The sequence below is a fragment of the Solea solea genome, chromosome 5 (genome assembly GCF_958295425.1).
Source record: "Solea solea chromosome 5, fSolSol10.1, whole genome shotgun sequence".
NCBI classification, from domain to species: Eukaryota; Metazoa; Chordata; class Actinopteri; order Pleuronectiformes; family Soleidae; genus Solea; species Solea solea.
Window position 1 is genome coordinate 2146318 of NC_081138.1, and position 26060 is coordinate 2172377.

The following is a 26060-nucleotide window of genomic DNA, read 5'->3' on the forward strand; positions in this document are numbered from 1 at the left end:
AGGCAGCAAAGTTGTGGATCACTGATAATCCCTCAGTTTGGACAAGGTCTTTTCTAAATTCACACTGCCTTGATGTGTGTAATTACTTCAAGGGTTTTAGTGCGTGCGGTTCTCTTTTCAGTTTTATTTTTCTACAACCCCCTAAAGCAAATGTACGCTATTTAACACTGTTACTTTTGGCCAGGTGTGCCCCCTGCTTCCTCCGATCAAAAGAAACAAAAGTTCAGATTCTATAAACAGAGGAGATTTTGTCTTCCTTCTTTTCACAGCTGGTCCAGAGGATCAACTCCATTTACTGCACTAAACGTGGGAAGAAGAGGCTAAAGAAGCTGTCCATGTCCAATGTGGAGACTGTGTCTCTGAGAGGTCAGCGCTGTCTGTATTCTCTTTAACCTCCGGACACATAAATGTGGAGATATTTGTGTGGTAGCCGCCGCCTCTCACCCTCTCACCCTCTCCCCTCTGTGCCCGCTCTCATGATATAAACACGTTTTTTTTTTAAATTGCACTTTGACCCCGTGGAAAACCTTCTTGTCTGTCTCATGTCTGCCTGCAGATGACAACAGCGAGAGTGAGAGCGACTCCGACGACAGGTTCAAAGGTGAGCGAGCGCAGAGCCGAGGTGCTGCAGTTCTGAGCTTCTTGTTTTGCTCTGTGTTTGTTTTTCTCAGCGCGTGTGCAAAAGCCTTCCCAGTGTGGAATGTAGTGATGTGACTTGGCTCGACTGGATAGACCAAAAAATTGATGTGATTTGCCTTCATATGCACGGATTATCTGTTGACCACTCATTTATCACTTTAATATCCAGTGACAGGGATGAATAGTGATGGGATTAAGTGAAACTTTCTGTCTTTTTTTGCACAGCAGCGTCAGTAAAAACTCATTTCCCGACTGGCTAAAGGTTGATACTCACATATGAGGTTTTTTTCTGTAAATAAATGTTACGTGTTTCCCTCCTCAGCTCACACGCAGCGGCTGCTGAAGCTGCAGTCAATCCTCCGTCGGGCCCCTAGCTACCGCACCCTGGAGCTGCAGCTCATTGAGTGGCAGGAGAGAGAGCTCTTTGAGTATTTTGTGGTCGTTTCACTGAAGAAGAAACCCAGCAAAAACGCCTTCTCCCCCGAGGTCACGTACCAGTTCCCCAAGGTAAAAAGCATGAAAGTCATAAGTGGATCCCTCTGCTAGCTTCTCACCTTTAAACCGGGCAGGAATCCTCAGTGACTCAGTGATTTATTCTGTTCACGTGGAACAAATATTCCAAAAGTCTACGTGTCAGGGGCTTTTTCAGTGGCTTCAAATATTTTAGCTCAGGAATTAGAAATCACTTTACAGATAAGTCACTGCTGACTATTTTTCCATTTATGATGGGCGGGAGCCATATTAGAGTTCTGAAAGCAGGGTCTGATTTTAAAGGTGGAGAAAAAGATAGGTACATAATCTAATATTATATAATATAATATGAAGAATGAGAGAAAATAATGGTGATGATTTCGTGGTCATAGATTACTGTATATGTGTGTATTATGGTAATGATGATGATGATGATTTAAGTAGGACAGAGAACCACTCCCATTTTCAAATAAAGATAAAGATTCATATTTCTGTGAGCTTCTCACACTTGAACGTACATATTTTCTGTAATTTAAAGAGGTATGAGCTTATATTGTTGGTTGAGTTTGTTCCTGATTGACATTCCAAAGTATACAAGGTTATAAATCACAACATCATAAAGATGTCAGTTTTATTTACTTAGTCCATCCCTTATATTTCTACCAAGTTTAGTCCTAAGTGGTCAAGTTGTCATTGTTAAGTCTTATTCGAACAGAACCATCCACTGGGTGAAGTTTATCCTGGCCTGCTCAGCGAAACGCTCACGCTTTTGTTAAGTTAATGAGGACTGGAGGGGGCAAAGGTTTAATCTTGTATAGGAGAAATGACATTCAGGTCATGTATGAGTTTTTGGAAGGAGAATGAGCTGACTATAACTCTCCTCTCCTCTCTTCTCCTCCCCTCTTCCTCTTCCTCTTCCTCTCACAGCTAGAACGGCCCACCAAGCAGATGAGGGAGGCGGAACAGAGGCTTAAAGCCATTCCTCAGTTTTGTTTCCCAGATGCAAAAGACTGGAATCCCGTCTCTGAATACAACAGGTATGAATAGGAATCTTTCGAGTTCACCGCCAAATGTACTAAAGGTTGTTATTTTAGATGTGCACCGGCCATTGTACCTTTAGTTTTTATCACCAGAAAACGCTGAATTTATCCCACATGTCAAACCACGTCTTAGACTGTAGGGTAGACTTTCTAAAAAAAAAAAACCTGCAGAGCCAAAAACAGATAATATCATTTAAGTTATTTTCTCCTGACCTCTAAGCCACAGAGAATTTTGTGTGAGTGTTATATATCGTGATGCTGTGCCAAACCCGTCCTGCAATGGGATTATTTTTATTCTATGTTTGTGTGCGTGTGTGTGTCAGTTCTCATGTGTATACATCTTTTTTGTTTTGCTCCAGCGAGACCTTCTCCTTCATGTTGACGGGAGAGGACGGCAGCAGGAGGTTTGGGTACTGCAGACGCCTGCTGGTAAAGCACCGTTACCTTTTCCATCTTCTTCTTCTTCTTCTTCTTCTCCTCGCTGTTCACACCCCCGCTGAGTCCTGTTTGCTGTGACTGAGGTCTTTATGTGAACACGCGATCAGGGTTTCCTGCGGCGCCACGGATGTGTTGCATGGCAATCCAGTGTGGCAGCAGGACAGGGATCATATATTAAAAAAAAATGAGTATAGCACTCACTAGAGTGCATACCTCTGCCAAGGTCAAACAGTCAAACACACATGTGCTTATAAAGGAACAAAGGGCTAGTGGTGATAATCTGATCCAAACTATATCAACGTATATATTTGATATTAATGCTGATAAACAAACAAACAAATCAACAGACACACACATTTATTTTTCTGTTAAAACAGGAAAAGCTACACCGAGAGTCAGCATTTTGATTATTATAGCAGCTGATCAGCGCGATGGTCCAGGGACTTCTCGTCCTTTTGTTGTTGTTCGAGTCTGCCCAGGAAATACCTACAGCTAGCAGTAGTAACAGAAACATCTGGAATAACAAACATTCAAACCATGTTGCTAACAGGGATTTCATTTGCTTTAAAAACAAAAAAACAAAAAAACAAAAAAAGGAAGCATGTTAAAGTGGTCTAAGTTTTTAAACGTCTTTTGAATTTGATATAATTACAATACGTGAGAGGAACGACCGCAGCTTCTCCCAGTGGAGCTGATACTGCAGACATTCTGTAACGGTCATAACGTGAAGAAACAAGATGTGATATAAAATGACCAATTCAATTTTACAAGATTTTCTCAGGAGAGACGAGACGAAGAGAAACCATGAACAATCCGAACGTTGTCATTGTGCCGCGTTTCCTTTACATAATGAGGCCGGGAAGTGCTTTGAAGATTTTTGTTGAGTTTCCCATTTAGCTTTTTGCGGCTAGAGAGCGCGATGATGTGGGATTCTGTGAATGTGGTGGTGATTTTGTTGGCCCTTTTTTTTGTGTTTGAGTGTGTTTACAGTGTTGCAGTGTGTATCTTCTCAGAGGAAACTGGTGTCTTTCACCATCGTGAGCGTGTACATGTGTTGAAAACTACAGCCGGACAGAAATGTGTTGTTGTAACTCCTGCGCTTGATCTGCGGTGCTGATCTGACCTTCACGATAGCGAGGCAGATTTTTAATGAAGGTAGAGGAAGAGGTGAGCTCCGCTCCTCCAGTAACTTTGTTTCCTCCCTGCCGTCTGTCCAGCTGTTGGCAGTCACAGAACATTCCTGAGGCCTTGACTCAAGCACCACATAGTTGATTTAATCATCCATTTGGAAGAGTGGAGGAGAAACAAGAGGAGAAAATTGTATACCTAATATGGACAAATGAATTGGCATTTCTGGAGTGCTTGTGTTCATTTGTGTCCGTGTGTTTAAGGGTCTCTGTCTGTGCCTCTGGTGTTTGGAAGCACATAATGGTCTATGAGTGTACAGGGGAAGGTAGATAGGATCTGCAGGAGCAGATAAACCACCTGTGTTTAGGAAGTTGGTATCCACATGAAAGGCCCGACGACAGACTGATTCAAAACTTCACTTACAGTGTTTACACTTCTTATCTGCATATGATATCATTGCCAGAAACTATATATATATATATATTGTATATATATATATATATATGAGAACAGGGAAGTATATATAGTAATATAGTTGCATCATGGTAGATCCACTGATATGGGTGGTTGGTTTCAATCAGTCAATCATACTTTATTTATGTAGCACCTTTCATACAAATCAGTGCAACTCAAAATGCTTCACAGGATAAAAACACAACAAAAAGGGACATACCCCCCTGCCCCCTCTGCCCCCTCTGCCCCCCTGCCCCATACAGGAAGTGAGCAAATGCTAACATGGATCACACAGTCAGCGACAAGGGAAAAAAATCACCTTAAAATACCCCAGAAAAATGATGAATCACCACAACTCAGCAGATATAAAATAATAATGTAACAAATACAAATGAAATGCATAAATAAAGAAAGAAAAGACAAGTAATAGTGATACTAGTAAACAATATTTATCTAATAAGAGCAGTAAAAAGGCTGCTACCTGACGACCTGAAAGTCCTTGAAGGTTCATTCCATAAACGCAAATCTGATCAATGCTCTTTTTCTGCTGAGTTCTGCAGTAGCTGTAGCTGAGCGGTCTTCTTTTTTGGGCTAGACCAGAAAAGAAGAAGCATTACAGTAATTGAGTCTGGAAGTAATAAAAGCGTGTCTTAATGTCTTAACTGTGTTTATGTTTTCCTCCTTCGAGCTTCAGTTTGGCTTCCATTCTTTGAATGTAAGCATAATGTTTCAATATAAAACAATGTCAGTTACATTCAAGCCATTGTCAAATGAGTGCACACAGTGTCACATGAATAAGCAGCCAAAACTTTCCTTCACTTACAGAAAACTGAGTTTTCAAAGATGCATTGAAAGCGATCTCTGTAGAGCTGCAACTAATGATTATTTTCATAATTGATTAATCTGTCGATTATTTTCTCGATTAATCGTTTGCTCCATAAAATGTCAGAAAACATGAAGTGTCTTGTTTTGTCCACAAACCAAAATGATTAACTTTTAATGATTTCTTTGTTATCCAGAGCAAAGAAATGAAGAAAATACTCCCATTTAAGAAGCATAAACCATCGGAAATCTTGTTTTAATCATGAAAAAAGCTTCAAACCGATTATCGATTATCAAAATAGTTGTCGATTCATTTAGTAATCCCATCCGCTGTGCTTCTCAGTGTAGTGGAGTTTTGAATGAAGTTACACACTGCAGCTTTAACGTCCTGCGAGTGTATTTTATTTATTGCGCTCTTTGGTCCGTTTTCAGAACATCTGTTTTCTGTTTCCATGGAGTCTATTAACACCAATGTCTTATGAGTCTCTGTCCGTGTTTCTCACAGCCAACTGGGAAAGGGCCTCGCCTACCAGAGGTGTACTGCGTCATCAGCAGGCTGGGCTGTTTTGACTTGTTCTCCACGGTGAGTTCAGTCTTGTCCTCTTGTGACATATACTGTACACATGCACACATGCAACACATGCAGCTCCATGCAGCAAACTGCTGTATGTGCTGTTGTAGCTGCTGTTAGCCCAAAAATACATGTCCTTCAGCATGTGCTCTGGTGAATGCATGCTCTTTGGTCAGTGTTGCTTCAGTGTTTTTCTGTTTCCGTGTCCTTTTTTTGTCTGTGGCACAAACCTGGAGCAGAGCAGAGTTTGACGGTTGCACACCATACTTTAACCTTTTAGAAAATGTTAAATGAGTGAAACCAGATTGTGGAAACAAAGCAGCTACTATATAAAAATGAAACAGAATGATCCTCATCATTATTTGATGATGAGGATCTTGTGAAGCCCTTTGAAACTGCAGCGTCAGCTGTGATCAAAGACTGTGCAACGATTCAAAACATGAGAACCTGAAGCCTTGTGAACATTTGTATTTGTAACCATACGCCATAGCTATAGGTATGCTAATTCTGTTTTTTTTGGTTTTGGATCATGTGACAGTTTAAGGTAGAAAGATTCCTTCATGTTGACATCAGCATAGCAACAAACCTGGAAATTAAGGGACAACAGTGTTTGATTTCAGTGGAAGCTTCTGTGTGTGTGTGTGTGTGAGAGAGAGAGACACACACACACAGATGATATCATGTGACCTTGAAAACAAGCAGTTCTCCAATCAGCTCTCCAGACAAAAGGCTGCTTGGACCAAAACAGGCGGACCGGCACACTAAGTGGAATTTTCCAAACACACAGAGACATGGAGGAAAAAAAAAAAAAGATTTGCCTTTAAATGATTACTGAGTTAATACTGAACACATAAAATATGTTTCCATTAATTGTTGCCATAGTCATTAACCTTAATTTATTTTTCCTTGCTTGGTTTCTCATGCTCAATGCTTCTTTCATATTTTGCTGGTTTCCACTGAGTTTTGCTGATGGGGATGATGCTCTTTTACTCCCGTGTTCAGATCCTGGACGAGGTGGAGAGGCGGAGAGGCGTCTCAGCTGCACTGGTCTATCCGTTCATGAGGAGTCTGATGGAGTCGCCCTTCCCTGCACCAGGGAAGCTTATCAAAGTCAAGACCTTTCTGCCTGGTGCAGGAAATGAGGTCAGAGCTCGAAAAATAACTGTCTCAAATATTCTGTGCGAGCACGTTAATAAACTATAACTGTGATGACTTCATTTCATACGCTCCCTGACTCCTGCACCATCTCCTGTGGTCATTTCAGGTCATCGAGCTGAGGCGGCCCACCGACTCCAGGCTGGAGCACGTGGACTTTGACAGTCTGTTCCGCTGTCTCGGCGTACGGCAGGTGGTTCGGGTGTTTGCGTCGCTGCTGCTGGAGCGCAGAGTCATCTTTGTGGCGGATAAACTCAGGTGAGGGTCCATAGTAACTCAGATAAACCTCTTTTTTTTCTATATATGGTCTAAATAAAGTGTGTTTTCATGGGATAGTACCACAGAACTGAGAACTACTATTTGAAATATGTTTATTATATTTCATTATACTAGTGCGATATGTGCCTGATTTTTGAGGGGATGGAAGCAGCTCTGTAACGATATACAGTACCTGTTGCATTTCTACTGATTTCCTTTGCATTTCTTATCTAAAACCCAACCAAAGTTGCCACGTCACACACTGGTATCCTTAGTAAAACACCTGCCAACTTTGAAGTCTGCTATGCAAGTAAGAGTCAGAGTCAGCAACTTAGACTTGATATCTGCAGGAAGTCGGAAGTAAAATCCACCATTATGAACAGGTTTTCTGTGAATATTGTGAATATTTTGGAGTATAAGATGGGTTTTCCCTGAGGAAGGCATCTCTCTCTCTCTCTCTCACCGTATTATATTTCACTGTCCCACACACCAATAACAGTCCAAAGAGTCTGGCTTTTAATGAAAGTTGGAGACTGTATTTCCTGAGCCATCAGATTTTTCTTTTCTATTTTTTTTTTTTGACAGAAGACTTGTTAATTCAGCCAGCTCGCTCTGCTAGTGCACTGCAGCTGTTCACCTCTGACTCACGCACATGCCCTCATTAAAAAAAAACTAACTTCTGTGTGATTTTTTTTAACCCTTAAATTTAGATTTGTTCTTTGTAAAAAAAATAAATACAATTCTGAGCCATCTATATTTTACATCGGGAATTATTACACCAACTGAAGGGCTTTAAGGGCCCTTCAGTTGGGGTCGGGCCCCTCTGAACCTCTGGAATAGATCCTTTCATACAGGTGTTTGTGACAAAAGCCATGAAATCTGTGGATCTGTGGATCTGTGGGAAGCCCAGGAACTGAATGTTTATATAGTTCAAGTTTAGTAATATTTATCTGTTTGTTTAGCTCCAATGAATTAAAGCTTGGAATTTGGAAATTGAGATAACTCCCTTATCTTTACAAAAAAACAAAGTTGTCACAGATTAGGGTCTGGATATTTCATGTGTCCCTCAGTCTGTCCATTTGCTGATCTCTGCTCTCATACACACACATCAGCTGCATTTCTGTTACAGTTTGACTGTCAAGTATTGATTGGTATCAGAAAGTCAGTCAGTAAACTGGATGCTTTGATGCCCTCCTTTAAATGGGTCACTTACAATGAGAGGGGGATGCGATGGTGTGGGTGTGATAAGAGGCAACAGAGTCTCCATGTCCCAGTTTGTCTTCTTGTTACCAAAAAAAAGAGAGAGAGAGAGAGACATACTTTTAGAGTATTGTAGATGAGGGTGGAGTTGTGGGGGGGGGAGTAATCTCTCCGTGTATCAGAGCCCAGTTTAAACAAACATCAGTGGGGGCAGTGACTGCGAGGGGAAGGAATGTACTTCCTGTGTGCATGACTCTGCCCTCTGTGATCTGTGGCTCAACTGTCACTATCTGACTTGTTATGATGCTGCGGTCACTCCCCGTGTATGAGTGACAGTGCTCTGTGTCCCCGGAGAAAAATCAACCACAGCCTCCTCATTTACCCGAGGCGATAACATCGAAGAGTCATGGGGGCCGGGATCTTCAACTAAGCCATGATACAAATATTATCAAGATTCATCCAGAAACGGGCAATTGTGTGATTTAGTGATATCTGATATCGAATATACGGCATGGGTACCTAAAAGAAGAGAAATATAATATAAGTCAATGTTTTGGGGTACCTAAGTGCACTCCCATGATTCCCAGAGGATTGGCGATCATCTTTTCCTCTAATGTTAGATGTATAGTGCCATCATTAGCTTTCAGTTTCACTCTGTTCTGTAGAAATATCTGCAATTACCTCATATTTAGAGCCTGTTATCCGAGATTAACATAGTAAACATGATAGTTGCTATACGTCAATGTCATATATTAAAACGACTGCAGACAGAAAGTAATAAACGCTGTAGAAAGTCATTTATAGACTGCCAGAACGGTTGATGGCCAAATGGATTTATAGTAATTATCCTTGACTGATAACCCTATTATCTGTATGTGTGTGGCATCTGTATTGATGCTATTGTGCAGGCTTGCACAGGTTCATGCAGAGCTCCTGTGTTTTAATTTCTTCTTAAAAACAGCGACAGGGCCTCGCTGCAGCATTAATGACGGCAGTGATAAAAGGGCAGCTGCTCCCTTTGGGGCTTTGGTAGAAAAAAATCCACTCCCAAAAATATCTCGCCAGTGGAATGTACATGATGTATGTTTCTTTCCCTTAAAATGTTCATCCTATACAGGCTGAAACAAAGAGAGGACACCATGTTAGGCAGCAGTTCTTTGTGGCGTCTTCCATCGCACAAGGATTTTGTTGCTTCTACATTTAAATTCTGCATTGACACATTTTCTTTAACGTGATAATTCATCGACAGACGCGTGTAACAACAGGTTCGATGCCTAATGAGATGAATAGATTAATTCATCATCAACTATGAGTTTGTCAACAGTCTTTTTCAGTCAGAGATCAGGGTGGTTAACAACAGAGTATGTGCATGTGGCAGTGAGATAAAAATACAAATGAAAGACAGTGAGAGAGTGCATGTAAGAGTTGAGTATATAATGAAACAAATGTAAATACTCATAGTTAGAGTCACCTAATGTCTCGCTCCATCTTAATCTAACCAGTGTGTGAAGTATATGTGAGGGAGAGGAGGATGACGTGAGAGGCAATTATCTTATTGGGAATAAATCTGCCTCCTGTGAAAAGTCTATTTTCACCACTGTATTTTAACGTTGGTGATAATAATAGTGTTACTTCGAGAGCTCAATATTTTCACATGTGGTACTTGGTATAAAAAGTTGGGGAACCACTGAATTGTAGCACATTCAGGACCTGTGATGGACTGACGACCGGTGCAGGGGGGGACTGTGCCTTTCGCCCCCCAGCAGCCCCTCAGTCCCCTGTGGAGGATAAAGCAGTAGGTGATGGATGGATGCAGCACATTCAGATGTTTGTGCAGATAGGCTTTGTTATAGTGGCTGAGTGTTTTGCATATTGAGTGAAGCAGCAAAACAGAAAAAAAGGAGATTATAATGAAAGATGAGAAGTCTGTGTTTGAGAAGAAGAAGAAGAAAGGGAAGGAGTGAAAAGGGAGGAGACTGTAGGAAAAACAGTGGCTCGGGTGGGTGAATTAATCAAGCTTACTTTTCCATGGTGTAGGAGGCTGCTTAAATTTCACTCTCTGTTGTCTTCTTATTTTCAAGCCTAAAACTGGTAATTTAACCACATGACAAAATAATGTGCTGCATGTGAAGTGGCCTATGTGGTGCTTTGTTTTTGCTGCAGGCATTTACGACGCAGCGCAGCAGCTGCAGCATTGTGATCAGTGGTGACTGCACTTTTTTGACAGGTAGAATTATTGCTTTCTGCTGCTGGCATTTTTTTTTTTTTCATATTCAACAAGTAAGGTCCCATACTCGTTTCATTGACTCCGTTGATTCGTCCCAAACACCTTCTGCGACACACTGTGCAGACCTGGCACGAAGCCAGCAACTCAACTGCTTTTCCATGCGGTGTTTGCCTTCGAGGGAGAATGAAATTCAAACGCTGTAAACATGTGAAAAGTTTCTCTTGAAAAGAGAGACCTCGGTTATTACCGGAGACTCCCCAGCTGATTTTTACATCAGCGTTGCTCTTGTGAATGTTTACACCCACATGCAGACGCTCCCATACACATGTCCACACTCATATACACAAACACCTGCGCACATTCATCTGCTCACTCGACGGCCTCCATCAAACTCTGACTTTATTGTGGGTTTAATAAAAGCACGTATTGAGTTTCCCATCAGGAAGCCATTTCTCACTGTAAAAAAAAAAAAGAGACTTCTGTAGAGACACAGAGCTGTGACCCAGAGATGCTTACAGACAGGAAGTGAGGGAAAAGCATTTAGGTAGTTCAGGAATAGCGGATGAAAGGCGCATGTGCAGCATGTCGTATAAATCCCACAGGTGTGTGTGTGTTCTGTGAGAGGATTTCTAGACGTTATGTTGAGCTTAAACAGCCAAAAACGCTTTTGCAGAGCTTTGCAGCACAGCTGGGCAGCATGACAGCTGCGGTTCTGCCGAGTCCTGTTTGTGCTGCAGGGTCTATGGAATCAGTATTAGCCGTAGCAGGCCTGATAAACACTGTGCAGTGCTTTAGTGGAGCTGTGGAGCATGTGGCGATACAGGCTTTTGACTCCTGCCCTCTTTCTCAAACACTGACATTCTCCCTCCTTCTCCTCTGGGCTTCACTGGCTAAGCTCTCGATCCCATGTTTCCTGGGGTATCTGCCAGTTCAGCCTCACACACACACACACAGACACACAGACACACTAAACCAGACCTGGCAGACGTATGAGAGCTAATATGTAAGGATTAGCTCCCAAACCTCAACACATAGCAACGCCGCTGCGGCCCCACCTCTGCAGAACTGGTTCTTCACTCTCTTCCTGAGATTGGAAGTGTGCACTTGTATGACGTTGGTGTATTTAATCGGATTTAAACGTATCAAAGGAATCTCAGTTCATGCTTATGTGATTTGATCTTGGGAAAATTGGGGTTTAAGCACATTTCAAAATCAATGGATCAGATATCGGAAGAAGAAAAACCTGTTATGCTATGATCTCAACACCTTAATATCACATAAATGCTTCACAGACTGCACGAATGTAAAGAGCAGCAACTGAGTTACGAGTCAGCTGAGTTATGTTGTGGGCTGTTTATTTCCTTCTTTGTGGGAGCAGAATAGTCGTTGCACAGTTGGAGCATTTATGTTTGTGAGATGGCTGCTTGTGGTCGGGGAGTAAATGCATCGCCCGCAAATGTGCTTTTAACGGCGTAGCAATTTAAAACATGTAAATCAGCCGTATCGCACTGATACTGGTGTTGGGAAAGTGATATAAGTGGTTCGGAGCCATCCTCGGTCCACACGCTGCCCTCTGCTCTGGGTCAAAACAAGGTGTTTGAAACATTTAAACCAGGCATGGGTCATCCTCTAACTATAAGGTCAGTGGTTTGATTCCCGGAACTCCTCCAGTCTGCATACCAAGTGGTCTTTGGACGGGAGACTGCACCCCCACATTGAATTCCAACACTGTCGTGTGAAGTGCTTTGCACGGTTGCTAAGATTAGAGACCATTTACCTTTTTGTCTTCTGTGAATAAAGACACCAGTGAACCTTTTTTTCTTTTCGAGTGTTTGAATCTAACGGGAATGTCCCCGTCTCGTTCCAGGGTTGAGTGGCAACCTCTGGTGGTGCGGAGTGTTTTCATTGCAAGTTCATCTTCTCCCCAGAGTGTGTGGTTGGGGGAATGAATGTAATTGATCCTTTTGGTATCAGTGGTGTGTAGGGCCACATGTAGCCTGTGGGCGATGTTTTTTTTTTCTTCTCTGAGATCTGTGCACCATCACTCTTTGTTGGAACTCGTCAAACCTAGGAGAATCTGGATCTGGTAGGAATTATGTAGCCCTCCTCGGGCAAATGGAAATCAGAGCGGCCAAAGCAAAGCTGCAAGTGCTTCATGTTAGGAGTGAACTGGAAAAGTCCGGAAAAGACTGAACGCAGTGGTTATTGAAGTCTTTGGGTTTTAACTGGTGTAATTCTGTTTTAGCCTGTCAGGAAAATCCATTTTGATCCTGGTAACTGATTTGTGGGAAGATGAAAAAGGTCCTGTGGAAAAGTCTGGGGAGGTTGTCATGTACTGATCTCACTTCTCTGCATGCGTGCTCCTCCAAATGGCACGCAGCAATGTTTCTGCAGGCTGAAACACGGCGAGAACCGGGTCAGGAGCGAGGCGGTAACTCCTGTTTACTTGGATGTTCTGTCGGCCGCTGATGACTATCGCCATGAAAAACGCTTCTCATTAAAAGTGTGTGCGGTGCACGAGTGCATACCATGTGTGATCCCTGTGGTCTTGTTCTTGATCCACGCTAATTTAGTGCCACTGCATGTGTGTGTGTGTGTGTGCGTGATTGGACCCACAGTTTATTTTCACTCTCTTTGTGTACATGGACTGGACAGTATGTAGAGGACAGAAGGGGGAGGAGGGTCAGCCACTGTCAACAAGCGACGGATCGTGAGAAAGACGGGCTGCTATTTGTGATCCCGATGTTATACCACAGCTGTCGGAGCAAAACCGGAGTGGCTCTTCTCGGTATTACGTCAACAAGCCTGCAGCTTAACTGTAGCAACATGTCAGAGTCACGCCAGCCCCCCGTAGACGGCACAGAGCAATGTCACAATGATGCATTTAATTCATGGGCTCACCCTTCCATCATTGTGGTTTGCAGCAGATGGAGTTTTAAGTGGCAGAGGTGGAACAAAATAACATGATTCATTTGTGCAGAGGCTGTTTTGTTTGTCTGCTGGAAGAACAAGGCGTCAAAGCCGAGGGTTCAGAGCAGGAAGAGAAGCTCAACAAGGTTTTTTCTACTTCTACCAAAGCTTATGCTGGTAGATGGTGTTTTTAGGAAAATGTAACCCCGCCCCCCCCCCCCTCAGAGTTTTTCATTATCTACAGAACCATCTGCCATGTTTTGATTGTGTTTGGTTTAATCTGGTGTGGCCTCTGCAGGGCGTTGTTTTGCGTGTGAAGGTGATTGATGGTGTTTGTTTTTTTTATGCCTGGTTCATCAGCACCCTGTCCAGCTGCATGCATGCAGTGGTGGCGCTGCTCTACCCGTTCTCCTGGCAACACACTTTCATCCCAGTGCTGCCAGGATCCATGCTGGACATCGTGTGCTGTCCCACTCCCTTCCTGGTGGGGCTGCTGTCCAGCTCGCTGCCTAAACTTAAAGAGTTACCTGTGGAAGAGGTAGGCTCATCCTTTCTGGATTTTCTCTGACTTCTCAGACACTGATTTTAATCTAAAATGTAAAATTAAACTTTTAAACTCTGTCTTAAAGCCTGACTCTTTGGATTACTTGGCTGATAAATTGCAGAAATACACATTCAGGGTAATTCTATCGTAACTTATTATTCTGGTCAGTAGGGGGCATCAAAATAACCTGTTAGCAGAGGTGGAAAGTAATGAATTACATTTAATTGAGGTTTAACATAAAATAATATAAAATAATTTTTTTGTGTACTTTAAAATTTTGTAATTTTACTTTAACTTAAGTATGTTTTTTTTGAAGTATTGTGCTTCACTACATTTAAAAAAAAGTAAAAAAAAGTAAATTTTTTTATTGAACAAATAAATAACTAAATAAATAAATGGTGCTAATTAAGGTCCCAGAATGGGTGAGAAAGTTACAATGTGTGACCTTTGACCCTTTTCAACTGATACATTATGTGTTCACATATATTTTATTTATTACACTTTCATTTGTAAAGGTTTGCCTATAATTTAAAAACAATTCACGTGAGATCTGTGTCCCCCTTTTTGTCCTTTTGGCACGACACGTGAAAGAACCTCGTTAAAAAAGTGACTTTTACTCTTACTTTTACTTGTACTTAAGTCAAATGTTATCAAAATAGTGGCACTTTTACTTGAGTGGAATATGTCAGGACTCGTTCCACCACCATCAGTCGTTACATCACTGATAAGAATCTGAAATCTTGTTTTAAAGCCTCCACAATTGCTATTTGGCTAGTGTGGAATGAAATGTTTACTTCATAATTATCACTGAGCCTTTAGTTTAAAAAAACACAGCTAAACTACTGTAATTATGGTATAAAATATAAGTGTTTATTTGCCATTAATTGAACAAAAGCAATTCTTAATTGCTTTGTTCATTTAAACTACAGTGAACTACAGCTGTGTTATACTGTATCTCAGCATTGAGTCCAGTCACAGTTAACACTGAGCTGTTAATAGCTTGTCAACAACATCTGCTCCCTGTTCCTCTCTGTACTCGTCTCCTCTGTTACCGACTGACTCATGAAGCGCTTTCCTGAAAATCATCTTTGTGAAATGTGTTTTACAATCGACAAAAATGTCGTGCCGTAAATTTGCCAAAGTGCTGACTGTTTTACGGGGAACAAATGTGGTTGTAACACGCGCTCCTCTGTCTTTCCCGCAGGCGTTAATGGTCGACCTCGGAACTGACCGATTCATCCGACAGGTGAGTTTATGAGACATCGTCAGATGACTTCTGGCTTTGTGACAGCGACCGTTTTACCATTTCGTCGCTGCAGCATAAATAAAAAATATAAAACCAGAAATTATCATGACAGAAACTGTAATTGAAAGCAAACTTATTTTATTTTCTTGTGTTAAAAACATCAGCTGTTCTATTCTGAACGGATTAACTGAGAAAACACGAGACAGTCGCTGTTTTCCGTTATGTTTTCAGACATTTTAGGCCACAGCAGGCGAAACGCGACGGATCTTTTCATCTCTCAGAGACTGTTTTTTTTTTTCTTGTTACAAAAGTAACCTTTCTTTAAACAGACGCTGTAGAACATGCGGTTCGTTCTCTACATCTGAGCTCTTTGAAAGCGACTCTCCAAACAAAGGTTGTTTATCACTGGCGAATGCAATGTTTTTGGTTGTTTATAGATGGATGACGAGGCCTCGCTGTTGCCGCGGAAACTTCAAGCGGCTCTTGAGCAAGCTCTGGAGCAGAGGAATGACATCATCAATCAGGACTCTGACAGCGAGTCCGATGAAGGTAAAAAAAAAGAAGTGACGAATCAGACAGATGTGGTGGAAGTGACGTCATCAGAACAAGTTTATTCCATGTTCCTGTGAAACTCGCTGGGAAACCAAAGTCTCACGCGCTTCCAACCATGACTCACACAGACGTGTGCGATCATTTTGATAGTAGTGATGACCACAGCGATGATTCAGGGTTTCTGATGATGACAGGTGGGAGTTAAGCTAACGCGTGTGTAATCTACACCACAGACAGTCGGGGGGTGACACAAGCGTTGAAAGGTTCTACAATTATCAGCAGACAAACATGATAACAGTCAAACTCACAACCTTCAAGGTCCAGTCAGGGTTTTAGTGACACCTAATGGTGAGACTGCAGATTGTAACAAACCCCCTCCCCTTTCCCCAAGTGTGTCAGTGAACTACAGTATGTTGGCATTCACATACCACAAAGCATGATGGGTTTTTTTTTCTTTGCTTAGCAAAGCTTTATATGGAAGAGGATTAGGGCCACACAGGAAAAAAAATATTTGAGTTCTGACTTTAAACTCAGAATTCTCAATTAATTCTGACTTTTAACTCAGTATTCTCACTTAATTCTGACTTTAAACTCAGAATTCTGACTTTAAACTCAGAAATCTGACTATATTCTTAGGATTCTGACTTTAAACTCAGAATTCTGACTTAATTCTGACTTTTAACTCAGAATTCTGACTTTAAACTCAGAAATCTTTCTGACTTAATTCTGACTTTAAACTCAGAATTCTGACTTAATTCTGACATTAAACTCAGAATTCTGACTTAATTCTGACGTTAAACTCAGAATTCTGACTTAATTTTTACTTTAAACTCAGAATTCTGACTTAATTTTTACTTTAAACTCATAATTCTGACTTTATTCTCAGAGTTCTGACTTAATTCTGACTTTAAAGTCAGAATTCTGAGTTTAAAGTCAGAATTAATTGAGAATTCTGAGTTTAAAGTCAGAATTAATTGAGAATTCTGAGTTGAAAGTCAGAATTCTGAGAATAAAGTCAGAATTAAGTCAGAATTCTGAGAATAAAGTCAGAATTAAGTCAGAATTCTGAGAATAAAGTCAGAACTGAAATATTTTTTCCTGTGTGGCCCTAATCCTCTTCCGTAGCTTTAAGATGCAACACACATACACACACACGCTCTGGATCGATCGGGCTGCTGAAGAAACACGACGGCTTCTGTAAAACAAGGCCTATGAAAACAGAACTATTGTGTTTAGTGGTCATACTCATACACTGGCACATGTAGCACATGAGTATGGTTTCCCTCATAAATTTTGTGAATTGGACCTATAGGTTAGGGTGTGTCTCCCATATGGTCTAGCGGTTAGGATTCCTGGTTTTCACCCAGGCGGCCCGGGTTCGACTCCCGGTATGGGAAAAGAGTTTTTTTATGAATGTTTATCTCCAAGGAAACAGTCGTAGTGAGTAAATCTGAAGTCCTCACACTGTTTTAGATGAAAGTAAAGATGAAGTCTCGTCTTTAGCCGTGGAGCTCCGATCTCGGTCAGATTTTCCAGCAGCTCTGGTGGATTTACATACCACAGGCACACTGACGACCACATGATTATTATTATTCTTTTTTTTTATCATTTCTTATTTTGTGGTCGGTTTTATTGACGTGGATTTGACCAAGACTTATGAGATATGTCCCCAAATATCCACACAGCGGGCGATGTTTTTGTTGTTGTGAGCATTCGGCCAAACCATGGATTCTACTTCAATATGACTCTCTGATAATGTGCTCTAGTCATTTATGGTTTTATTTCTGGACAAAAGGAAAAACAGATAATTATCAATTAAACAAGAGATGCACCCAATTGAATTCTACTTCTACTAAAGTGTGCATTATTTTAAGCATATATTGCACTTTTCATCACCAATCCCATAGAGAAAATGAGCATTTTCTGCTTTGCACGATCACAGGAGCTGCTGGTTTATTGCTGCCCTGCGTGGTTAGTTTGTGTCACTGTGGTAAATCTTCACAGAGGATTGCAAACATAGACGTCACAAGAAAACACGTGTGAATAATTGACCGATGGAGAGGAAGCAGTAGATTAACAACTCCCTTTGTGCCGTGATGTAAAATTGCTTTGGATTGTGGAGGGAGAAGTTAAAAAAACTTAAGTTTCCAGCTAGAAAAAGGCTGTTAAATGATGGGAAAATGTATTTCCCTGCTGACAACCATGTTATCATTGAGAGAAATGATCCTGTCTCATGTCTCAGTACCTCAAACAACCACACTTCAAACTCATCCCTGTAAATACAGATGTAGGTAATGAGAATACCTCTCCTCTGCGTCTCCAGAGTATAACTCCTTGAACAGCCTGGTGTCCGAGGCCTTCATCCGCTTCTTCCTGGAGACCGTCGGCCATTACTCCCTGTTTATCACTCAGAATGAGCGCGGAGAGCGGATTCTCCAAAGGGAGGCCTTCCGCAAGTCGGTGGCGTCCAAAAGCATCCGCCGTTTCCTCGGCGTCTTCATGGAGTCGCAGATGTTTGCCGGGTTCGTTCAGGATCGAGAGCTGAGGAAAACGCGGGCCAAAGGTAGACGGTTGTTCCACGAGTGTCACGCCTTCTTTCTTCCTCCTTCAAAGTCACTTTATACTTTATTCCTGCTTGCTCTGTAGCAGAAGATGATGTGCTAACACTGACCCCCAGTGGCGGGAAGTTGACATGAACGTGTTTTCTCTGCAGGTCTGTTTGAGCAGAGGGTGGACCAGTATCTGGAGGAGCTGCCAGACACGGAGCAAAGTGGAGTCAACAAGTTCCTGAAAGGCCTCGGTGAGTTCTGCCACGGATGCACAACACTGGGCTGAATGTGCGAGACAATGTATTATGGACTGTAAGCTACAGTTTCCCTGTGTTCACCTTAAATCTCCGTTCAATGTTACATAGAAAACATTACATTTGTGATTCAATATGCAACATTCATGGAAACCTGAAGAGAAAGAGCGGATGTAACATCAACATTAATATTCAAAGTGTGACCTTAAATGTGACCACTACAGCATTTGATTTGTTTTGGCACTTTTTACAAGCGCTCAAAGATGCTTTACATAAATATGAAAGCAATAAAAGCAACAGATTAAACCCCAAAATACAAATATACAACTGTCATTAAAGGTTATTCTGAAGTCGTTTTATCCTCACGTTTTCTTCATTTGTATCTGCTGTATAATAATCTGAATGAAATGTATCTTCTCAGCTCTTGAACGTTTCATTTTCCATGTTTTAATTCACTTGTTTTGACTCCTTTCAGGGAACAAAATGAAGTTTCTCCACAAAAAGAACTGAGGCCAACTCTTCTTCCTCGAGCCTCTGCGTCGTCGCGACGATTCGCAACCTTTGTAAACATGTACATATCATTCTACTGTAAGCTGGCTGCGATGCTCTCCCTTGTATGTTTATAGTATTCTATGAGATAGTGATAGCAGGACGGTACACGGCCGCTGAGCTGTAGAGTAACCACTGTTGTTGTGAGGAGTGTTTTCAGAGTGTATGTTATTGATATGGGCATAGATGTACAGTTCGTATGTATTCGTATGTCTCTCTTTTTTTTTTGTATTTGCATTCATTCACATCAGCCTCTGTTTAAGGAGTGTAAGACCTATTTCGAAAACTGTACATGGCACCAAGACAATGAAGAAAATGATTGTAACTCTTCATAGAGTCTCCTGCAATATTGTATTAAATGTGCTAGTTAAAAATGTCCGCGTGTGCGGTGTTGAATTCACAACGTGGTTTCCACTCATTTCCCAAAATAAACGTGTGATATCTTACCTGTACGTCACATTAACCCAGGAACAGTCCGGATGAACACGTTAATCTCCCTAGAAACAAAGTCCAGCAGCGTATAGATACAATTTTACCTGATGACATTAAACCGTTGGTCTCGCAGCAGCGACCTCACGCCGTTACTAACCTAATTACACGTGAGCACGTCACTCTGGTGGCTGTCACCGACACACTGCTGTTAGCTCTCGAAGACCTCCAGTCTTCGGTGTTAATTCCTGACGCTATATTACTTTTCCTCGCCTTGTGTCCTTTATAGCAATCGAGGGAGACGTTTGATGTAAAATACCTGCGGCTGCACAAGCACAAGCACAACCTGTGGGGGGGGGGGGGGGGGTACTACTAGTAATAATAATAATAATGATGATAATAATAACAATAATGTCTGTGTTGCTACATGAATATTTTTTTCTTTCTTAATTTACTGGATATATTAATGACGTTTTAAAAAAACAAACAAACAATACAATTGCACATAATATCCAGCAGTGATTTATTATTAAATGTAATGAATGTACTCATATACTGAAGTGCTTATATATATATATGTATATATATATATATATATATATATATATATATATATATATATAAATGTATATAACTTTAAAAACTAAAGTACATTTTTACTCAAGTTAAAGTAAAAAAGTACCTTACTGAGAGTACAAGTTACTTAGTTACTTTTTTAAATCAAGAATCAAAACAGGAGACATAAATTGTTTTTAATTAAAGGCAAACCTTTACAAATGAAAGTACTGACAATAAATAAATATAATAAAATTATAATAAAAGGTGTAAACACATAATGAATCTGTCAGAATGGGTCAAAGGTCACAAATTCTTTAACTTTAATTAACCTTAATTAACACCAATTCACTGCCAAAATGTTGTGATTTATTTATTTATTATTCTATTTTATTTTATTTTTTTAGTTTAGAGAACAATAAATCATTTTTACCCAGTAACAGATGTGATTTAAGATTTAAAAATGAGTACACAAAAGAAACTGCTAAATTACAATAACATGCAACACATATAATATGCTATTATTTCAAGGCTAAGATTAACAGTGATAATGATGAAATGCTGCTGGACAAGTATTGATAAACATTTCTAATACATAATTTTACATAAAAGGGGGGATTTTTCACTCTATTTCATTATGATTTGTGATGATTTAATGAAATATTTCAACATATTATTGAAGCGTAGTATAGTATGTGGTTCCGTCATTCCTCTGCACTTGGCAGGGATGATTTATATTCGTGCTACCGCTTTGAGAAACGTCATTAGTGTTGTTTGCATGAGAGCGAGCACAAAATCTCACGATTCACTGCGAGACTTGGTGTCTCCCAAAAATTTTTTTGGCAGGATCAAAGAGCGACATCCGATGGGGAGGACGGACGCTCGTGGATGAACTGATCAAGGTAAAAAATGAACAGAGAGAGAGAAAGAGAGAGATTTTGAAGAGATAAAGTCAGTTTGTTTGTTCAGAGACGTAGAAATCTGCTGCTGCTGCTGCCGCACCTGACAGCACTGACACAGAAGTTAAGTTGCTCGTCACTGTCTCGTTTCCATCATCGGACAGAAATCATCTCACGCGCACGCACACACAAATGTTTACCTGACGCATGTTTGCGTTTATTCTGCGCACAAACTCAGTACGAAGACGCTGCGTTCGCCACATCATCGTCCGCGTGCATGACTTTGCGCCGTGGGCTGCGATCTTGCACTGTTGTGTTGTGGATTGCACCATGATGCCATCATGATAGGGGCGTAATCTCATGCGCACTTTGTAAAAAGCACAGTATCATCATCATCATCATCAACAGCAACATCAGTGTGAATGATGATGATGATGATGATGGAGGTGAAGCTGCAGAAGCAGAGGCAGGAGCTGCGCTGCAGTTCTACTGACATGATTCTAATGAAGACGCGTTAATAAAGTGTTGTTAGTCATTTATCACACAGTCGTGTCACAGTATATCTTTATTTGTCACTGTGAAACAAACAAAGTCAGAATAGATTTGGACTCGGAATCAGAATTCAATGGCAAGGTTTGCATTTGCTTTGGTGTCAAATAAAAAAAAAGTTATGCATAGCCAACTTAAAAGAAAAACTTCAACACTAAAATGCTCATTTTCTCTATAGGATTTGGTGACGAATAGTGAATGGTGTACAAACCGTAATGAGATTAAGTGGCAAAGACAAACAAACACACAAATGACACTAAAGTAATGAGAACCAAAACTAAACCTCTCCTTTTGCAAACACAATGTTAATAATCTCTTTATCCATAAGTAGAAAACCCCAACTTTGAGTAGTTCTTTGTCTCTTTAACCTTGTTTGTGTTTTTTAAACCCGATGACTTTCATTGTCAGGTGTTGGCTTGGGGATGAATAAATAAGGCAGGCATTTTAGAGACATTTTCTTTTTTTAGTAAACCCTTTTTGTAACCTTATATCTGCCTTATTAAAGTTACTTTATGTGTTGTAATTTGGGATTTATGAATAAAACTAAGACATTACCATATAAATGGATGAATCAGGGCGGGATTTAAGAAACACTCATCTAAACGCCACCCACTGATCTGATAGAAATGTGACAAAAAAGCCATAGTATAGTATGTCGTCCAAAATCAGTCAAAAACTTCATAGTATAGTATGTTGTCCAAAATCGGTCAAAAAAATCATAGTATAGTATGTCGTTGAAAATCGGTCAAAAACATCATAGTATAGTATGTCGTCCAAAATCGGTCAAAAACGTCATAGTATAGTATGTCGTCCAAAATGGGTCAAAAAAGTCATAATATAGTATGTCGTCCAAAATTGGTCAAAAAAGTCATAGTATAGTATGTCGTTGAAAATCGGTCAAAAACATCATAGTATAGTATGTCGTATAAAATTGGTCAAAAACGTCATAGTATAGTATGTCGTCCAAAATTGGTCAAAAAAGTCATAGTTAGTATGTTGTCCTAAATCGGTCAAAAAAGTCATAGTATAGTATGTCGTTCTAAATCAGTCAAAAAAGTCATAGTATAGTATGTCGTCCGAAATCAGTCAAAAAGGTCATAGTATAGTATGTCGTCCAAAATCGGTAAAAAACGTAATAGTATAGTATGTCGTCCAAAATCATCAATAAACGTCATAGTATAGTATGTCGTCCTAAATCGGTCAAAAAAGTCATAGTATAGTATGTCGTCCTAAATCAGTCAAAAAAGTCATAGTATAGTTTGTTGTCCAAAATCGGTAAAAAACGTCATAGTATAGTATGTCGTCCAAAATCGGTCAAAAACGTCATAGTATAGTATGTTGTTGAAAATCGGTCAAAAACATCATAGTATAGTATGTCGTCCAAAATTGGTCAAAAAAGTCATAGTATAGTATGTCGTCCAAAATCAGTCAAAAACGTCATAGTATAGTATGTCGTCCAAAATCGGTCAAAAACGTCATAGTATAGTATGTCGTTGAAAATCGGTCAAAAACATCATAGTATAGTATGTCGTATAAAATTGGTCAAAAACGTCATAGTATAGTATGTCGTCCAAAATCGGTATAAAACATCATAGTATAGTATGTCGTCCAAAATCAGTCAAAAAAGTCATACTATAGTATGTCGTCCAAAATCGGTCAAAAAAGTCATAGTATAGTATGTCGTCCAAAATCAGTCAAAAAAGTCATACTATAGTAAGTCATCCAAAATCGGTCAAAAATGTCATAGTATAGTATGTCGTCCAAAAACAGTCAAAAACGTCATAGTATAGTATGTCGTCCAAAATCGGTCAAAAAAGTCATAGTATAGTATGTCGTCCAAAATCAGTCAAAAAAGTCATAGTATTGTATGTCGTCCAAAATCGGTCAAAAAAGTCATAGTATAGTATGTCGTCCAAAATCGGTAAAAAACATCATAGTATAGTATGTCGTCCAAAATCAGTCAAAAAAGTCATAGTATAGTTGGTCGTCCAAAATCAGTCAAAAACGTCATAGTATAGTATATCCTCCAAAATCAGTTAAAAACGTCATAGTATAGTATGTCGTCCAAAATCGGTCAAAAAAGTCAAAGTATAGTATGTCGTCCAAAATCAGTCAGAAAAGTCATAGTATAGTATGATGTCCAAAATCAGTCAAAAACGTCATAGTATAGTATGTCGTCCAAAATCAGTTAAAAACGTCATAGTATAGTATGTCGTCCAATATCGGTCGAAAACGTCATAGTATAGTATGTCGTCCAAAATCGGTCAAAAATGTCATAGTATAGTATGTCGTCCAAAATCGGTCAAAAAAGGCATAGTATAGTATGTCGTCCAAAATCGGTCAAAAACGTCATAGTATAGTATGTCGTCCAAAATCGGTCAAAAAAGTCATAGTATAGTATGTCGTCCAAAATCGGTCCAAAACGTCATATTATAGTATGTCGTCCAAAATCGGTCAAAAAAGTCATAGTATAGTACGTCGTCCAAAATCAGTCAAAAAAGTCATACTATAGTATGTCGTCCAAAATCACCCAAAAAAGTCATAGTATAGTACGTCGTCCAAAATCGGTCAAAAACGTCATAGTATAGTATGTCGTCCAAAATCACCCAAAAAAGTCATAGTATAGTATGTCGTCCTAAATCGGTCAAAAAAGTCATAGTATAGTATGTCGTCCGAAATCAGTCAAAAAGGTCATAGTATAGTATGTCGTCCAAAATCGGTCCAAAACGTCATAGTATAGTATGTAGTCCAAAATCAGTCAAAAAAGTCATAGTATAGTATGTCGTCCTAAATTGATCAAAACAGTCATAGGATATCATGTCTTCCAAAATCTGTCAAAAAAGCCATAGTATAGCATGTCGTCCAAAATCGGTCACAAAAGTCATAGAATAGCATGTCGTCCAAAATCGGTCAAAAAAGTCATAGTATAGTATGTCGTCCAAAATCGGTCAAAAAAGTCATACTATAGTATGTCGTCCAAAATCAGTCAAAAAAGTCATAGTATAGTCTTATGCCGTCCAAAATCAGTCAAAAAAGTCATAGTATAGTCTTATGCCGTCCAAAAAAGTAATATCATAATATGTTCTCCAAAGTGACTCCAACAGACCTCAGAATTGCAGAGGCACTTGATCCAACCAGGGGTTGAACCTGGGTCTTCTGAGTGAAAGGTAAGAGGGTTAACCACTACACCAACCTAGTGAGATCTCCTTGTTGAATGTTGTCCTAAATGACCCAAAAACATCATAGTATAGTTCATCTTCAAAAATCAGTCACAAAAGTCATAGTATAGTATGTCGTCCAAAATCAGTTAAAAACGTCATAGTATAGTATGTCTTCCAATATCGGTCAAAAACGTCATAGTATAGTATGTCGTCCAAAATCGGTCAAAACGTCATAGTATAGTATGTCGTCCAAAATCGGTCAAAAAAGTCATAGTATAGTATGTCGTCCAAAATCAGTCAGAAAAGTCATAGTATAGTATGTCGTCCAAAATCAGTTAAAAACGTCATAGTATAGTATGTCTTCCAATATCGGTCAAAAACGTCATAATATAGTATGTCGTCCAAAATCGGTCAAAAATGTCATAGTATAGTATGTCTTCCAATATCGGTCAAAAACGTCATAGTATAGTATGTCGTCCAAAATCGGTCAAAAATGTCATAGTATAGTATGTCGTCCAAAATCGGTCAAAAAAGTCATACTATAGTATGTCGTCCAAAATCGGTCAAAAACATCATAGTATAGTATGTCGTCCAAAATCGGTCAAAAATGTCATAGTATAGTATGTCGTCCAAAATCGGTCAAAAAAGTCATACTATAGTATGTCGTCCAAAATCGGTCAAAAACATCATAGTATAGTATGTCGTCCAAAATCAGTCAAAAAAGTCATAGTATAGTACGTTGTCCAAAATCAGTCAAAAAAGTCATAGTATAGTATGTCGTCCAAAATCGGTCAAAAAAGGCATAGAATAGTATGTCGTCCAAAATCAGTCAAAAAAGTCATACTATAGTATATCGTCCAAAATAGGTAAAAAACGTCATAGTATAGTATGTCGTCCAAAATCGGTCAAAAAAGTCATAGTATAGTATGTCGTCCAAAATCGGTCCAAAACATCATAGTATAGTATGTCGTCCAAAAACGGTCAAAAAAGTCATAGTATAGTATGTCGTCCAAAATCAGTTAAAAACGTCATAGTATAGTATGTCGTCCAATATCGGTCGAAAACGTCATAGTATAGTATGTCGTCCAAAATCAGTCAGAAAAGTCATAGTATAGTATGATGTCCAAAATCAGTCAAAAACGTCATAGTATAATATGTCGTCCAAAATCAGTTAAAAACGTCATAGTATAGTATGTCGTCCAATATCGGTCGAAAACGTCATAGTATAGTATGTCGTCCAAAATCGGTCAAAAATGTCATAGTATAGTATGTCGTCCAAAATCGGTCAAAAAAGGCATAGTATAGTATGTCGTCCAAAATCGGTCAAAAACGTCATAGTATAGTATGTCGTCCAAAATCGGTCAAAAAAGTCATAGTATAGTATGTCGTCCAAAATCGGTCCAAAACGTCATATTATAGTATGTCGTCCAAAATCGGTCAAAAAAGTCATAGTATAGTACG

At 39.8% G+C, this 26060-nt stretch overlaps 1 protein-coding gene and 1 non-coding gene across 5 annotated transcripts in view; both read left to right on the plus strand.

Moving 5' to 3' along the window:
* The window catches only part of dennd2b (DENN domain containing 2B), a 51569-nt gene extending 32187 nt beyond the window's left edge, over positions 1-19382 (plus strand). For all 4 annotated transcript variants that reach the window (XM_058628849.1, XM_058628848.1, XM_058628845.1 and 1 more), the window contains 14 exons: positions 270-366; positions 557-601; positions 962-1146; positions 2038-2147; positions 2510-2579; positions 5497-5574; positions 6565-6705; positions 6827-6975; positions 13673-13850; positions 15061-15102; positions 15540-15651; positions 17978-18217; positions 18368-18454; positions 18933-19382. In XM_058628849.1, the coding sequence (XP_058484832.1) occupies positions 270-366; positions 557-601; positions 962-1146; positions 2038-2147; positions 2510-2579; positions 5497-5574; positions 6565-6705; positions 6827-6975; positions 13673-13850; positions 15061-15102; positions 15540-15651; positions 17978-18217; positions 18368-18454; positions 18933-18967 (1569 nt within the window). In that variant the 3' untranslated portion in view covers positions 18968-19382. The remainder of the gene's footprint in view (positions 1-269; positions 367-556; positions 602-961; positions 1147-2037; positions 2148-2509; positions 2580-5496; positions 5575-6564; positions 6706-6826; positions 6976-13672; positions 13851-15060; positions 15103-15539; positions 15652-17977; positions 18218-18367; positions 18455-18932) is intronic.
* trnae-uuc (transfer RNA glutamic acid (anticodon UUC)) lies at positions 16980-17051 on the plus strand. The gene has a single exon. It is a non-coding gene; the product is annotated as a tRNA-Glu (tRNA).
* Positions 19383-26060: the final 6678 nt, after the last annotated feature.